The 17,795-nt window shown below is 33.9% G+C and overlaps 1 protein-coding gene across 2 annotated transcripts in view; it reads left to right on the top strand.

Moving 5' to 3' along the window:
- Positions 1 to 17,795, top strand: part of LOC124362892 (cubilin-like) — a 205,892-nt gene that overhangs the window by 165,524 nt on the left and 22,573 nt on the right. For both annotated transcript variants that reach the window (XM_046817770.1, XM_046817778.1), the window contains 5 exons: positions 4,591 to 4,702; positions 6,520 to 6,746; positions 11,645 to 11,856; positions 11,935 to 12,112; positions 12,570 to 12,784. In XM_046817770.1, the coding sequence (XP_046673726.1) occupies positions 4,591 to 4,702; positions 6,520 to 6,746; positions 11,645 to 11,856; positions 11,935 to 12,112; positions 12,570 to 12,784 (944 nt within the window). The remainder of the gene's footprint in view (positions 1 to 4,590; positions 4,703 to 6,519; positions 6,747 to 11,644; positions 11,857 to 11,934; positions 12,113 to 12,569; positions 12,785 to 17,795) is intronic.

Genomic DNA, 17,795 nt, shown 5'->3' with positions numbered 1-17,795 from the left:
CTAAAATTACATGCTCATAAGTTTCAGTTAAAATAGTTAAAACAATATCAAGTTTATCCAAAAAGAGGCCATCATAAATAAAACCTGGAGTTCTATACAACCCCACTAATACAAAAGAAAAATCAAAAGCTCGGCAGGAAACAATACAACATTCAAACTCTTTATCTATACATAAGTTATTAATTCTAGGAATTACAACTCTCTTAACTTGGTAAGAGTTGCTGCCCAAAATCATAACTCCTCCACCACCACATGTTTGGCGACAATAGTTGGTTATAACAGAATAGTTATTAACTTTAGCAAATTTTATCTCATCAATTTTTAGTTTATGTTCACTCAACACTATTAGGTCTGGTTTCAACTCTTCAAGAACTATTTCCAAAGATAATTTCCGCGATAAAAAGTGTTGGATATTTTGATGTAGAATTTTTATTGTAAGATTTGCATTTCTTGAATCCAAAATTTTTTTATATATTGTGGAGGAGCTATTTACAGTATGTTTTGATCTATTTGAAATATCTACTTTAATGGTGGAAACTGATTTAGGCTTGCTAAAAAAAGGGAGTCATTGTGCTGTTGGTGTGGCGTATATAGTGTTGGTGTGGAGTATGTTGGTTGTGCTAGTGTTGTTTGTGGAGACATATGAACAGTTGTTACAGATGGACTTAGGAAAGAACTTTGAAATTCAGGAGACACCTTCCCACTCTCCCTCACACTCCCTTCACTTATCACAAAATCGCCCATTTCACTTTCACTGCTCTCACAGACACTTGCTTCAGTTGTTGCTGGAAGTGAAGTTATTTCTTGGGTTGGAGTATGTGAGGAGAAAACAAGTTCGCTCTTGTAGGCCTGCGGCTGCGGAGTCGACCAACCTCTCCATACTGGGGAAAGTGGAACTTGGGAGCTTATTTCCAGTTCATTACTCGCAGTTTCGGTTGAGGGCTGTGATGGAGTACCACGAAGACAATCTATAGAACCCTGAATCTGCTCGAGAAATTCATCATGTGACAGTCCTCTCCTGAGTTTTCTCTGAGATTTTTCATCATAAGAAACTATGGTTACTGTAGCTCCAGTAGCCAATTGAAATTTTGAGAGATTGGAAATTAAGTGTTCAATAGTGATCTCATCTCGAACAGCACCTATTGCAGAACAAATCAGGTGCTTGAATCCCCTCCTCTCAAAATCCATAGCCAATTGATGAAAGGCCAAATCATAATCAGTTTTCTTTGGCTTGTTGTAGTACTTGGGTTTAGTAATGAGGCTGTAAATTCCTGCACCATGTCTGTGATTCTGGTACGCAAGATGTGAACTGACACAGTTTAAATCAGAAGGCTTTCCACATTGCTGCTTAAATATCACGGCAACTCCTGCTGTCATGTGGCGATCATGATCGAAGTCTGCTGAAATTGAATGAGCAAAAGCCACAGATGCATTCTCTTGATGCTTGACGATAATATCTTTCATATTTGCAACAATTATTTGAAAAGGTTTTTTCTCTTTTGAGATTTCACAATCATTGGTGGGTTCTACAGTGCACACTTTATTCTGTAACGAATAGTCACAATTATTTTTGAAACCAGTTTGTTTCGGAATGTCATAGGCATTTATTTCCTTGCATATCCTGTTAACTATCAATTGCTTTCCTAAGAAGTTTAAGTGGATGCCATCTCGATTAAAACATTTTTCAGATAAAGCTGTCATGTCCACAAAAGAAACATTCTTCATTATTCTGGTTTGCTCATAGTAATGTAGATTTAAATTCATAATTTCCTCATTTATTCTATGGAATAGGGGTAGATCTTGTCTAAAGGGTATGCCACACAATATAACTCTACAATGCCTATAAGACAGTAAGACAGATTTTAAATTAGTGTAAATGGTTTGAGTGCTTCCATTGTAAACATCATTTGCACCTCCCATGATAACTAAAAATTCTTCTGGTGCAAAAGTTATATTTCTTGTTTGGTCAATAATATCCATGAATTTAGCACCAGGTGATACCAACTCATTTACCTTGGAGGTTTTCTCGAGTTTATCATGAATTTTCCTGGCTAGATACCTGCCATGGCTGTCACCAACTATAGTAACATAAGGAGATGGTATTGGTAAAATGTCCTGTTTAGGGTAACCTGTAGTAAGGGAGGCCTGTTCAGTTTGTATAGCTTTTTCACAGAGTATTTCAGGTTTTGTTTGGTTCCGAGGGTTTTTTATAGACAAATTATTTTCCCCGATGTGAGTTTTTATGCTATCATAGTCATTATTAGAACTTGGCTGGTTAATAAATGACAACACAATGTCTTTAGGAGTTAAAATTCCATTTTTTATAACATAAGCAATGTAGGATCGTTTTTTAGCACAATCATTTTCAGAAAAATCTGGGATCTTTATGTTCTGAAAGAAGTTCTTGCTGTTGAAATTAAGTAAAATGTAGTCAACTGCATGTAGAAGATACACCCCACAATCAAATGAATTATTTTGATTCGGGCCATCAAGTGATATTAAATCAGTTGTTGGTGAGTTCTGAAAATAATGAATAAGTTTCAGAGACACCAGCTTAGCAATTTCAGAGTTACCACTACTTCTCATAGAGTCATAGTGATAATATTTATTTGCCACTTTTTCATACACAAGTAGACTCCAATGTGAGCCATTTACTGACTTATAACTATCAACTTCCCCACTGTCATATTTGGCATTGTTTATAGGGATGAGTAGTATGTCCTTTTCATGTAAGGCAAGGGGATCCAGAAGAAATGATATGTCCTCCAGTTCTTTAATTGCTTCAACTATTGTTGGGTTCATTAAAAAGCGGTTCTCTTTATTCCCAATCACTTTAACGGTAAGTACCTGGAAATAAGAATCTATAGTGTCATCTGTTAACCAGGTCTGGCCTAAAATATCCAGTTTTAGATCTGCTGATTTTACCTGTTGTTTTAAACTCTCATTTTCTTTTTGTAGGGCATCATATTTTAACTGTAAGTCCGAAAAATTGGTTTCAGACTTATTGTTGCTATTTTCTAAGGTCTCCTCTTGATTTCTGTAATTTTTTGATAACAAGGGAGATGGATCCTGATGGGCAAAATTTTTTGTGGGAACTTTTTCTGTTGATGTTTTATTTGCATATTTCAAGTTTCCACCTTTATCCTGCAATGAAGAACTTCTCAGGGGTCCTATTTGTGTTTTATTTTTAAGTTGTGCTCTTGTTTTAATGAATGGACTAGTTCCTGTGTTGTCCTTGATTGAAGATTGTTGTGACATTTTAAATTATATATAGACTATGTATAATATTAATAAAACAATAAAAAATGTCTATGTAACTGTTTACTATCCAGGGATTTATTTTAATATATTTTATTTAATAATTAATATTTGAATTCACTCTAAAAATTACTTCCAAGAGTAGCAAAATTATTCAGATTCCAAATGGATTTGAACCAGGTATCTTGAGTGTGGAAGGCAGTCGCATTGCCAACTGAGCTACACAACCTTATCTAGGTAGGACTGATAAGCTTCACTTCACTCATTCAGCTTTACTACAGATAATACTGGAACCTGTTATCTCTGGAAAACCCCAGGCCAATCACTTGTTAATCACCTCCATAAAAATGTCATATCAGCTTTTTAGTGTTATCTTTGATGTTTACTTCTTTGAGCTAATATATTGTCTCATATAGTGTCATTGAAATTGAATGAATATTAAAGGTAAATATTAAAATATATACTTAGTTTATAGGTTAGTCCATCAGTTAAAACTTTTGTCCTGTTAAATAAAATAAACTTAGCTCAAAAAGTAAGTCCTGATTGCTGAGAACTTAAATCCTATCATAGTCTTGAGTTATACATTAAAAAATTTCACTACTTTTATGGTTTTACATTTTAAAACGAATAATACCAGTCACTATCAAAACAAAACATGCACTTCACACAACATACACATCATATTCATTCATCATCATCATTCATCATTCATCAGTATCTTATACTGATGTCTTACATTAGTTTAACCTCAACATTGCATCAATAATGCCTGCTTGATTTCTGAGCTATATGGCTCCTCCTATTATAAATATTACCAAACAGTATATGTTATAATTTGTCTCTTTGTACTCACTAAAGACTTCATTTTACCATTTATGCACTAACAGACAGTTCTGTTAAGTCTAAGCTAAGATGTCTATTGGATCTTTGTTGTTTCATTTTCTGTTCAGTTTGTTTAGCTCACACCTGCTTGTAGGATATTGTCGATATGATGACTAAAGACAGGTAATGAACTATATTGGTGTGTCCGGTAGAATAATGAGTTAAACTTCTGTCATGCATTATTTTATTTATTATGACAAGCAGATTAATTTTATACCAATTTGAAACGGTTATAAAAAGGATGAAAATTTAATAATAGAACATTTTGGATATGCAGTAACAGGTGAGTTTATTGAATCTTTATTAATTTTATGTTTCAAATCATCTTTGTCAAGAGAATTTGGATTAAATTAATAATCTGAACACATTCTATAATTTTTATTCTTACAAGTAATTTATAAACCAATCAACAACATGCCTTATCGCTAATAATGAGTGTGCTTGTTCCAGAATGTGGAGGTAACATTACCTCTCCCACAACTATCTCTGAGCCTAACAGCTCTCACTTCCGCGAATGTGTCTGGTTTGTAACTGCTCCACCCGATAAAGTTGTAACAATCAAGTGAGTATCTCTTTCATTCAATTCATTATATCTAGGAGTAAACTTCCCTATCAGAGCTAATGCACGAGTATTAGAGCTACAGGTTTTTTTATTCACAGGTATGAATTCTTGTTTTCAAGTTTATTTTTGACGATGCAAGGATTGTGAAGGAATCAGGATTTTTCAGGACACTTGCATCTGATCTCTTCTTCAGGTAAATAACAGGTATGAACGTAGTGTTACTGATTTTTTGTTTCACTGAACGATGGCAAGTGTCCGGAAAAATCCTGTTTCCTTCACAGGTATCATTTTAACATGCTCACATTTTCATGGAATACACAGCTGAGTATGGTAACTAACTCATTATATCTTTGTAATGAGTATCAGTACTATATTTACTTATTAATACTAGTATTTTTGAGTTCTCAGTCATAAATACTTAACATTTGGATCTTACTTGGCCCATGACTTTTTTGGGAAAAGTTTAAAATTTCAACTATCTACAGCTTCTGAAAATGTAATCATAACCTTAAGTTTTCGACATAGAAGTTTGGAAAATTGGTTTAATACGTTCAATCCCGGTTACGACACGTTGGCATCATGCACATGTCACTGCACTAGTCAAGTACAGGGGTATTTTTTAAGCCACTGAATTTTATACAATATATAATAAATCATCATTATTACTGTATTAAATGTTTAAGAATACTAAATTCACCCTTAGTCTCTGGAAATCAATCTTCATTACTTTAGTAATCTTTACAATTCGAGTTTTAACTCATTTGTAGTTTAGCTGTTCTGATTAGTTGACTCAATTCCCACCAGTTTCTCATATGTTTCTTTTACTAATACTGACTCAGATACCCACTACTTTCTCACTTGTTTCACTATTATTATTTGGGTAGGTATGTTGGTAAGTATGTTGTATTTCAACACCATTAGTACCAAAAACTGTGGTCATAATACTGAATGTGGAGTCATAATACATTTTATGTAAAATATAATATTTTATCTCGAAAAATTATGTTATTTCTATATATACCTGAATATATTAAACCAAGAGTTTAAACTTAAATATTTGGCCAGTGTGACATGTGTTCACACTGTTAGTACTGATGATGCCACAGTGGCGTCAGAGCACTAGTTATATAAAAAACAGGTTTTTTTCATAAAAGTGGTTATATCCCATAATTATAATGCCAAATGAATACAGTAGGCTAAAGAACTAAGTTTGGGATTTTGGGTGCTATACCCCAAAATAGGATTGGGCTTAAACGTGTTGAATATTTCAATTTAAAATTTAATTTTAAACAGTGAAAAATCTTGCAAAAAGTTACTGAATTCAGAAAGACTATAATGTTTTTTCTACTAGATAGTCAGAAAGCCTCTCCACACTAATTAGTATACTGATTACAGATAGAAAAAAATATTGCTAGATATTCCTAGGCAAAAAAAAAACTACTTTTTGCATATTAAACATGTAAGAGTGTTCCATAGGAAATGTGCTTAACTCTAGAATATGAAGTGGTAAAAGAACCCTTTATGGTACACGATTGGAAGTTTAACAAAAACTGCAAGAATTTGGTTATTTATAAATATTATCAAATTTTTAACATGAACTATTTTTGTGGAATTCATTTGAAATACTTCAGATTATTTAGAAACCACTTTTCAACACTGGGATGTAACTACATTAAAAAACAATTAAAAAAAGATAATATAACCATTGTTAACTATTATTTTTATTTTAAGTTGTATTACAATTTATTGCTATAGTCCTGTTTTTAAGTTGGAATTTAAGATAGCAGTTCAGGAATGGCTGGCAATATTTTGTACAGGATGAAATCAATGAGAAACATATTCATAACGTGCAACAGTAACAACATCAAGATCTACGACGGTCACAATGTGACCAACGCATCAAGTTTGATTGACACAGTGTGTAGAACGAGAGGTCCAGGTGTGAAGACCAGATTTAGGTCTTCTGGTAATCTGATGGCCATCAAGTTTCAGAGTGAATCCTTCTCATTCTTACGCTTCCAGGCTGCCATCGGTTTTACTTATGGTAAGGACCTACTTTTTTATCTTTGGGCGAGGGTTACATTATTTTACTGCAAACAAGGAAATTGTATAACTCAGCTTTTTATAAATAAATTGACTTTTTATATTTTAAATTTCTTTCCAGTGATATAAATAACTAACTGTACAAATGGACAGATATGGTGAGGAATTATTTGTTACAAGAATAAGTGAGGTTTCTAGAGTTGCACATAAGGGAAAAGGAAGTTAAAAAGAGCTTAATATAAGTTTCGAACCCCAAACCCTTTGAAATATTTTCCCTTATCGAACAAAGTGGATTAGAAATTAGTTTGATATATTACTTGTTTTATACACAATTTTAGTTGTCTTTGATATATAATATTTTTAGCCTGGAACACAGAAAATCAGGCTAAAAAATTTACATCATTTAAATTAAAGATTTCCATTGTTAGACAATAGACAATAGACAATAGACAATATACTTTTAATGACATATTCTTTGAGAACAGTACATCGAGTCAGTGGTCATTAGATTCATAAAAATAAACATGTTTAATTGTCGCAAAATTCCTTTTCTGTATATAGTAGGGGTTGTCTTGTAGCCATAGATTTAGCTTTCTCTTGAGTGTCTTGATTGGTTCTTGTTTGAGATGGTCTGGTAGGCGGTTGAAATATGCTGCTCCCTTGTATGAGGGTTTCCTTCCAAACAGGCTGATGATGGTGTGAGTTGGTAGTGTGAAGTCTGCAGCATGACGAGTATTGTGCTGGTGCATGTCTCATATGCCTGAGTTTGTGCTGTATTAACAGCATGTAGAATCACTTCTTGAATGTGAAGTGATACTACTGTGAGGATCTTTAGCTCTTTAAAAGCGTCTCGACAGCTTTCTCGTGGGGCGATATTTGCAAGGCATCTGATTGCTCTTTTTTGTTGTACCAGAATCCTCTCTAGATTGGCATTACTTGTACCTCCCCAGGTTGCAATACCATACCTCATATGTGATTCAAATAAGGCAAAGTATGCTGTTTTTGCTGCTTCCAAGCCACTTATTTGTTTTAGTCTCCTAATGACATAAGTGCATGATGAGAGCTTTTTGCAGAGGCCGTCTATGTGCGCTGTCCAGGACAGGGAAGAATCTATTGTTATTCCAAGGTACTTTGTGCTGTTTTTTGACTCTAAATATCTGGTAGTGTTATGTTAGTGTTGTTTTTGTTTCTGGTAGTAAAGGTTAGCTGGACTGTTTTCTTTTCATTAAGAACCAGTTCGTTTGTTGTGCAGTACTGTTTGGTAATGTTGAGGGCGTGTTGGTGTTTCTGGTGGAGTGTTTCAAGTGATCTATGTGCCAGTGTGCATGGCCTGTATCGTCGGCGTACATTACTGTATGGCAGGAGTCTTGTAGCCAGCTTGGGAGGTCATTTGTCAATAGAAGGTACAGTATGGGGCCCAGGACAGAGCCTTGCGGAACTCCTCTATGTACACTGATGAGTTCTGATTTCATCTTCTGTTTGATGTTGTTATTTGTGTACTGTATCTCGACAAGCTGCCTCCTGTCATGTAAGTAGCTGTGAAACCATTTTTCCGTTGTCCCTGTCACACCTAGAGCTCTTAATTTGGAAAGTAGTCTGTGTTATGATTGAGACAGTCAAAGGCCTTTGCTAAAGTCTAGGAATAGGCTTGTTACTTTGTTTCCCTCTTCTAGTTCGTCAATTATATGTTCTGTGAATTGTATCAGGGCAGTGGCAGTTGACCTTCCTTTTAGGAATCCATGCTGTTGGCTTGTGAGCAAATTGTTTTGCTGTAGGTGAAGGAGAAGTTTTTCCAGAACTACTTTTTCTATTATTTTTGAGAAAGTTGAGATGAGGGAGATTGGCCTATAACTACCTGTGCTGGTGTTTTTATCGCCGTTTTTTGTATTTTTGGATACACTTTTTGCTGTTTTCAGTAGATCAGGGAAAATTCCTTGTTGGAGTGATTTAATTTGTGATATCTGTCAGGGGGATTGTTATCTCTTCTTTGCAGATCTTGGTTAGTTTTTGCTGATATCTCGTCAATGCCTGAAGAAGTTTTTGAGGTTTGAGTGAGTTTTATGGCTTTTTTTATATCAGAATGCGTCACAGGTTGAAATTTAAATTCAAAATTTGCTGCTGGTGCTGGTTCGTCTTGTTGTGAGGAGTTTAGGCTGATAATTACTGGCTTGTAGTGTTCTGTCTGCAATTGTGGGGCAAAAAAGTTGTTGAAGCAATTTGCTATGTCTGCTGGGTCTTGTATGGTTTCATTGCCTGTTTGTAGCTTCCATTCAATGGTTGTGTTTGATTTTGCCTTTCTTTCGTTATTTATTACTTGCCATAGTGCTTTGGGCTTGTTATCAGCTTGTTCTATGTGAGCTGTTGCTCGTTCTCGTTTCAGAAGCTTTAATCTTAGGTCGTAATCTTTCTTTCTTGCTGCTGCCTCTACCTTGTCCTCAATGCATCCTGTAAGTTGTTCTCTTTCCAGAGCTTGGATATATATATTCTTTAGTCTTGTACATTCTGCATCCCAGCACTGTATTTTTGTACAAGGCTTTCTATTTGTTGTTATTTGAGGGCATGTTCTGTTAGTGTTTGCTGCAGGATTTCGTGGAAAGTTACTATAGGCTAAATTGGCGTCATTTGTTAAGAGTACAGAGTCCCAGTTTTGGCCCTGAAGACTTGTTTTGTGAAACGATCTGTAGATTTTTTGTTAAAATATCCTTTTCTTTTTCCCTTTCACGTGGTGGGTTGATTTTTTGGCTTTGCACTGAGATGGCTTGTGCTGTGTGGTCTGAGAGGCCTGATGTTATTACAGCTGTTTGGATGAGATGGTCGTCGATATTTGTACAGATCCAGTCAATAGATTTTGGGCCGTTTCAACAGTGATTCGCGTAGGCGGTAGGTTCTCTCGGACAATACCAAAGGAAGCAAGGAGTTCTTCAATTTTGTTGTTGTCACACTGTTTTCAACTAAGTTGTCAACATTTATATCTCCCATAAGGATCGTTCTCCTTTTTGTTTGTAGAGCGATTTCGAGTTGGGCTGATAAAATGTTGACTGCATGGTTCAGGTTTCCACTTGTGGTCTGTAAACTCCCAGTACTTGGTGGATAGTGTGTTTTTTCATAGCTATTTGAAAATAGGGCCGTTTCACATATCAGTTCTGATTCAGCTCCGCTCGTGTTTAAGAGCTTTATTTGATTTTCTATTTCCTTTTTTGCATATCCCAGAACACCCCCTTTTTGGTGATTTTTCCTTGTGAAACCTCCGATTAGAGAGTACCCGTCAAGGTTCATGTAATGTAGGTTTTCTTCAAAAATGCCATGTTCTGTTTAATATTATAAGGTCCGGGAGGTGATCATTCAGGAAGTGGCCCAGCCTATCACAACTTATTTGAGAGCCAATTTATGTTTTGGTGCATGACGGTGACTTTGTGTGGCCCATGATATGCTTTAGATTGTTTTTGGTTTTTTTGAGGTACGAGTTCAGGAAGATTAGAGTTGGAGACTTTGGTTTGTGTTTTTCTATTGGGAAAACTGATGTGTGGCTAAAAAATGGGGGTTGTGATATGTTTTCCATGGAGTGTTCTGGATTACAACTGGTTATTATGTCTGTTGGTTTTTGTTCCACGAGCAGTTTGAGGATGGGGATAAGGGTTATTGCTTTCTTGTGATGTGGGTTCAGTAGGAGTGTCAGTGGAAACATAACTTAACTCTTTTGAGTTGAGGGTGTTTGCATGAGTTAAACCATTTGCTCAGTGTGTCATTTGTATTTGGCGTGATATAGATAAAGGATTTCCGTGTGTCTTGTTATTGCTACCAGACAGTGAGGTTTTGAGTCATATATTTCTTCAGGTTTTCTGGAGGTGCGTATTACTGCTCCAGAAAACCCTGAAGAAATTATTTATAGTTATTTTTATAGATGTATATATAAAGCAAATAAAGTATTTGTAAAAATAATGTTTAAAAGCAACCTCATATTTTAAATTTATTTTAAGTTTTAATATAGCTAATTTCACCTTACCTACTTGGGGAATTATTACAAGTTTTTGTTTGATTTATGCTTTTGCTTTGCAATATAAAAAATATATAAATAAACATAGCACAGCAATATTTTCTCAATACCTCTACTGAACTGCTGGTTCTTGTAAATGAATGATAGTGCTGGTGCTTTATAATATTTTTCTGTTATTGTAAAAACTACGTTTAGAAGTAAAAGGGATGGGTTTAAAAATTAACCTTAATAATTCTTTATGTGCATTTTTTTCAAATCCAAAAGTTAGCAAATTACTATAATGTTTACAAAATAAAAGTTTAACACAAACATTAAAAGTAACAACAAATACAAATTTGAAATATAAAAAGCAACTGCTAATGCTAAATATAATGAAATCAAGTATAAATATGAAATAAATAAGACTATTTATCTCGTAATAAAATGTAATATGACATTGTTATGCATCTTGTATTTCATTGTAATGCATTAAACTTGTTATAATCCAAAAATGTTCTTGTAAAAAATACTTTGAAACGTAATCCTGCCACTATGTTGTTTATTAAGTGATTTTATTTGTTCATAAGTTGTTGGCAAATTTCTCCTGCTAGCATGGTGAGATTGATACAAAATCAAAACAATCTGGTGTTTTATTTTTTTTTTATGGGCGGTTTCAAATCTTATTTCCTATATTGCACCAATACAATTCAAAACTATTTACCAAGTTTTAGATAAGGCAAATATTTATGTCACTACAAAGTGCCATAATTCAGATACAGTAATAATTATCATATTATCCTTAAGTGATAACGGTACAATTCACATTGCCAAGTAATATTCCAACCTTTGTGTCAGCCAACTCCCTAATCTATGGCTGAAATAGATAGATTGTTCTAGGAGTAATGTCATTTCTATTTTTATCATAGGTGAAAAGCACAACTGTGGTGGTACGATCCATTTAGCCAATGTGAGTCTACCGTACCTGCTACAAGCCCCAGATGTGGATGGCGATGGCCACTATGAACCTCTGCTCTCCTGTGATTGGTTGTTCCTGGCTCCTGATGCTCACCAGATACGAGCCTCCTTCAATAAACTGGATATCCAGAACTGCTCCAACTGTAACTGTGATGTTCTAAAGGTAAATTCATATAGAAATTTCAGCTATTATTCCACTTATTGTCATTACTCGTGACAGTAATTGATATTTTGTTAACAGATAACGGATGGAGAAGTTGATACTGATGACAGTTGGACCACTATGTTCTGCTCATCATCACTCAATGGAATCTCTTGGAGGGAGAAAATCTCTTCTAGAGGCAGTCTTTTGGTCCATTTCTCTTCTGATGCAACTGTCGAACTATCTGGCTTCCAGCTCTCCATTACTACTTTCCCATGTTAGTATTTCTTAAAGTTCAACACATTGAAAAATATAAGAATGATGTAAGCAACTAAAGGCTGTTGCCAACCTTTTATTTAACCCTACCTGATGACATACTAAAACAGACACAAAGTCTTGTTAAATGGCTTAATCCTAATCCGTAAATAAAAAAGTATTATATTTTTAAAGATATTTTTATAATTTTTTTACACCAACAGGATGGGAATGAAGTGCATGAAATAAGCCGTCATTTAGAATACAAGTCAATTCATCTCCTATATAACTGCAATTTAAGTGACAAGGCACCAATACTTAAATAAGTAATTAAATAGAAATAATATTTGCAAAGCTAACAATTTGCACTTAACCATTGTTTTATTTTTCAGTCCGAATCACATTATTTGAAAATTCATTCTGTAATATTTTTTCACAATTATACACAACATAAAAAAATATTTGTGGTATGCCAACAGCTCTTTGTGGTCCGAGCACAAGACATGCTACAAGGCAGTTACAGGTGTTACAGTCACCCGGTATGGATGGAACCCTTATTGACCACAGAGTCCGATGTGTGTGGAACATCATAGTAGGGCCTATGGGTACGGGATTGCTGCGGCTGCACTTTACCCAGTTTAACTTGAGTGCACCCTGCCACACCAACTATTTGGAGATTACTGAGAAACCATTGGTGAGTGTTTAGCCTGTGTGTGAGTCCTTTTTTCCTTTTTTAATTTTAACTTATATAAATAAATGTCTGGAAAATAAAATACATAAAATATTACAGAACAGATACAATATTACAAACAATCATCAAGTATTCAAATGCACATTGTCTAATATTGCTTTATGTTAACCCTTTAAGTGCTAAGAGATGATGAGTACTTCCAAAAAAATACGAAGGGCCAACTAGATTGGATTATTCTGTTACTAAATGTTGCTATATGGCATTGTACTTAGTCCCATTTTAAACATAATAAACCAAATTAAAATAAATTGTTTATCTTAATTTGATTTGCTACGGCTAGTAAAAACTGTTTGCCAAACTTGAGAGTCAAAACATATACAGAGTGAGTCAGAAATATGGTAAAATATTTTAAGACGTATTGTACAGCTAAAAATAAGAAAAAAATGTTATATGAAGGTAGGTCCGGAAACGCTCCATTAGTGAGTAATGGCTGAAGAAAGATTCTCCTTTGTTTTCAGTTCACCTGGTGAAATTAAGTGATTCTGAAATGTTTTGTTCTTACTTTTTAACTCAAATAAGGTGGATTTATAAGGAAAATCACCTGAAAAATCAAATAAAACCACTCTAGAGGTTGTAGTGTGAAAAGTTTTTGAGAAAAAGTATAAAATTGGCCTAAAATCTAATAACAAAAATACCGTCTTAAATGTTTGATGTCCAATAACATTGTTAAATGACCAATAAACAAATTTTTCCCCAAAACAGATTGAAGAGAATTTAATTTTGAAAACAACCATAATAAGCAAAGTTAACTAAATGTGTAAAAAAGTTATGAAATTGACTCCTCACGTATTACACTACACAGCAAACCTTTGCTGTTTTATAATAAGGGATGAGTATCTGATTGGTAACAGCTGATGAAAAACAAACATATTTTTAGTTCAAAATTTTTTTTATATACAATAAACATATCTGCAATCGCTTTAAGTCTCACCGGAAGATTAAAGATGATGCTCAAAATGACCTCTGTTGTTCAAAATGCACGTGTTCAGGCGTCTTCTCATCGAGTTTCGGACCTGTTCAAAAACTCCAGGTGTCTGCTTAATGGTTTCTATTCCATTAAAACGTTTAATCGGAGTTCTTCAATGGTATCTATTGGGGAAGAGTAAACTAATGTTTTTAAATGTCCCCAAAGGTAAAAGTCCAAAGGATTTAAGTCCGGTGATCTTGCTGGCCATGAAACTGGTCCACCTCGGCCTATCCATTGATTTGTGAAACTCTCGTTTAGGTGTCCACGAACAGCCAGAGAGTAGTGCGCAGGTGCTCCGTCATGCATAAACCACATGTTTTGGTGCAAATGCAGAGGTACATCATCACGCAGGTTAGGTAGTTCGTCTCTTAAAAAGTTCAAGTACACCACGTCATTAAGCCTGGGAGGAAGCACGAATATGACTAAATGATCTGTTGAGATTCCAGCCCAAACATTTACTGAAAACTGATGTTGTGGGCGATTAGGTTTGATAGCATGAGGATTTCTGTCTGCCCAAGTGTGGTTGTTATGGAAGTTAATGATAGCTGTTCTTGTAAAGTGAGCCTCATCGGTAAGCAAAAATGTATTTAAAAAGTTTGGATCAGCACATTTTCCCAGAAGCCATCGACAAAAAGCAACACGGGGAGCGTAGTCTTGTGGCAAAAGAGTTTGGACATGCTGGAAGTGGTATGGGTGTAACTGGTACTTGTGTAGTATTCTCCGAAAACTAGATTGGCTGACATTGAAGTGACAATTCTCTAGTGCTCTTTTCAGGATAATCTGAAATTTAATTAAGAACCAACTCTTCTAATTCAATAGTCATACATGATTGGGCGATGCCTGCATTACTATGCTCCGAAGACTTCAAAGAACCTGTTTCAGATAGGCGTTGATGAATAGTGGCAAAAAGTCTTGCGCTTGGACACCTGCAGTTAGGAAAGTTCTCTTGATACAGACGCCTTGCTGCAGTACTATTGCAGCGTCCCAAACGATACATTAAATGCATGTCTGCTAATTCAGAGTTTAAATACACATGAATATTACCTTTCATTTTTAATAAATAAAACACACAACACAAAATCACTAATAAAATGGATGAAAATAACTGGTTAAAATACTTAACACAAACACACAGTATCTTTACAGTTTGTTGTTTTGTTCAACAATAAGGTGACATATGTCATCTAATAATAAATACCCAGCTGATTATTTATTATTTAAAAATTTTTAAACAGCTGTTGTTTAAATGATTAATTATTACCAGCTGTTACCAATCAGATACTCATCCCTTTACTCTTCCCCAATAGGTACCATAGAAGAACTCCAATTAAACATTTTTAATGGAATAGAAACTATTAAGCAGACACCTGGAGTTTTTGAACGGGTCCGAAACTTGATGAGAAGACGCCTGAACACGTGCATTTTGAACAACAGAGGTCATTTTGAGCATCATCTTTAATCTTCCGGTGAGACTTAAAGCGATTGCAGATATGTTTATTGTATATAAAAAAAATTTTGAACTAAAAATATGTTTGTTTTTCACCAGCTGTTACCAATCAGATACTCATCCCTTATTATAAAACAGCAAAGGTTTGCTGTGTAGTGTAATACGTGAGGAGTCAATTTCATAACTTTTTTACACATTTAGTTAACTTTGCTTATTATGGTTGTTTTCAGAATTAAATTCTCTTCAATCTGTTTTAGGAAAAAAAAATTGTTTATTGGTCATTTAACAATGTTATTGGACATCAAACATTTAAGACAGTATTTTTGTTATTAGATTTTTGGCCAATTTTATACTTTTTCTCAAAAACTTTTCACACTACAACCTCTAGAGTGGTTTTATTTGATTTTTCAGGTGATTTTCCTTATAAATCCACCTTATTTGAGTTAAAAAGTAAGAACAAAACATTTCAGAATCACTTAATTTCACCAGGTGAACTGAAAACAAAGGAGAATCTTTCTTCAGCCATTACTCACTAATGGAGCGTTTCCGGACCTACCTTCATATAACATTTTTTTCTTATTTTTAGCTGTACAATACGTCTTAAAATATTTTACCATATTTCTGACTCACCCTGTATATAATACTTTACCTTGTCAACAGTTCCAAAATTCGCTTTTGTAGAATTCCCATGTTTTGGGTGTCCAGATGGTCCATGTCCGTGATTATGCATGTGTGGTAGGCCTGCCATCTATGAGTTTTATAAATCATTTATCGTATATATGTTTTATATATTGAATTGTATATTTTATTATGTGGTTTTACATGTTTTTAACTTATTTGACTTTTGCGTTTTTATACACCTGAAAATGGGACTTTTGCCCCAAAACATATATAGCAACAATTCTACAAAAGCGAACTTTGGAACTGTTGGGTAAAGTACCATATATTTGTCCATAATTACAGTTTCATGGCTTCTATAAATATGGATTTTATGCATGTCAAGTAGTATAAGTTTTTGCACCAGTATAAAAAAATAAAAACTCAATTATACAGATACTCTCCTTTTTTCAAACTTGGTGGCTGGCTATATTTGGTTCTATATGAATAGGGAACAATAAAAAGGTGCATACAAATAAATTAATATCATAAAATTACAATTTCTGTTTATCAAAATTCAAACAATTTAAATATTTTGCATACATTTTTTTATTTAAGAATATTTACAGAGTGTATAATTAAAATAAATATTATAAGTTATAGCCATTCTTTTCCTTACACAATAAAGCTAAAATCGTCTCATTGCACTTATTTTTGAAAAAGTTGTGAATTATTTGGTGAAAAACTCCTCAAATATTGTGCTTGGCACAGAGTAATATGATCTTTCAAATGCTTGGCACTAACCCACTCATTAAGCTCTTCACACTCAGAGGGTTCAAAACATTATGGTTGTGTTAGGGCACTCATTGTTAATTTATTTTCTAAAGGTTTTACAAATAAACCATTATTTATTTATTTTCCTTATACAAACACTATTCAAGGGTATAATAGTTGCCTTAACACAATTACAATGTTAACCAATTATTTGATGAACGTCATGCAAGTTTACAAACTCAAGCAAGTATAACATAATATTATAAATTTAAAAACTAATACATTTCTCAATCCATAGGCTTTTTGACAGCACCTACCACCCCTTAGGATAGCAGCAGTCATCAGAGCTATAATAACATTGATTGACCAGTTATTTATTAAGTTTAGATTTAAAACTGTTTGTTCGGGCTAAGTTCTTCAGGGACTGAGAGAGCTTTTCAGAGAACTTCCTACATACATAACTTTATTTGGTTACATATCATTTTGTACAATGTGATTCAGAAAATGTGTTTCTATAGCGAGTGTTTTAATTATGTTGCATGATATTTGATTCTAATGGCCTATTGTCGAGAATATAAAGAACGGTTTTGGATATATAAATTGATGGGACACTTAAAAAATTGTTTAAACGGAAAGCATTTCTACGTGATTCATTATACTTTAAATGTTTGATATACCTAATTGCTCTTTTTTGCAAAATAAAACTTTCTGTATATTTTTGTTTGAAGAGGAACTCCAAAGTGTAATTTGAATATACAATGTGTGAGTAGATGGAAGCGTAATAACAGTTGAATAAAAGTTGTTTATTTTATAGAGTAGATATTTTTTATTATGAAAAGTCCGGTTGATAATTTGGATAAGATATAATTTGTGTCCCTTCCCCTGTTCAGAAGAGAAATCCACTTTAACATTAACTTCCTCTAGTTCAGTATCACCCAGAAATATAGTAATCAAGTTATCAGAGATTTGATTGTAACTTAAAATGTATATATTTGGTCATAGAAGGATTATTTTAATATTTTTAAAATGACTAAACATCTGATTGACCGATATTTCCCGTGATAGGTCCTGTCCTACCCACATATGTAGCAGGTCTCCTGTATAGCTGTTATCTAACATTGGGTTTTTGTATGTTACCTTTGTGTTTATGCTTTTATGTTTGTTTTGAT

The sequence above is a fragment of the Homalodisca vitripennis genome, chromosome 1 (genome assembly GCF_021130785.1).
Source record: "Homalodisca vitripennis isolate AUS2020 chromosome 1, UT_GWSS_2.1, whole genome shotgun sequence".
Lineage (NCBI taxonomy): Eukaryota > Metazoa > Arthropoda > Insecta > Hemiptera > Cicadellidae > Homalodisca > Homalodisca vitripennis.
This window is presented reverse-complemented; position numbering and strand designations above follow the sequence as displayed.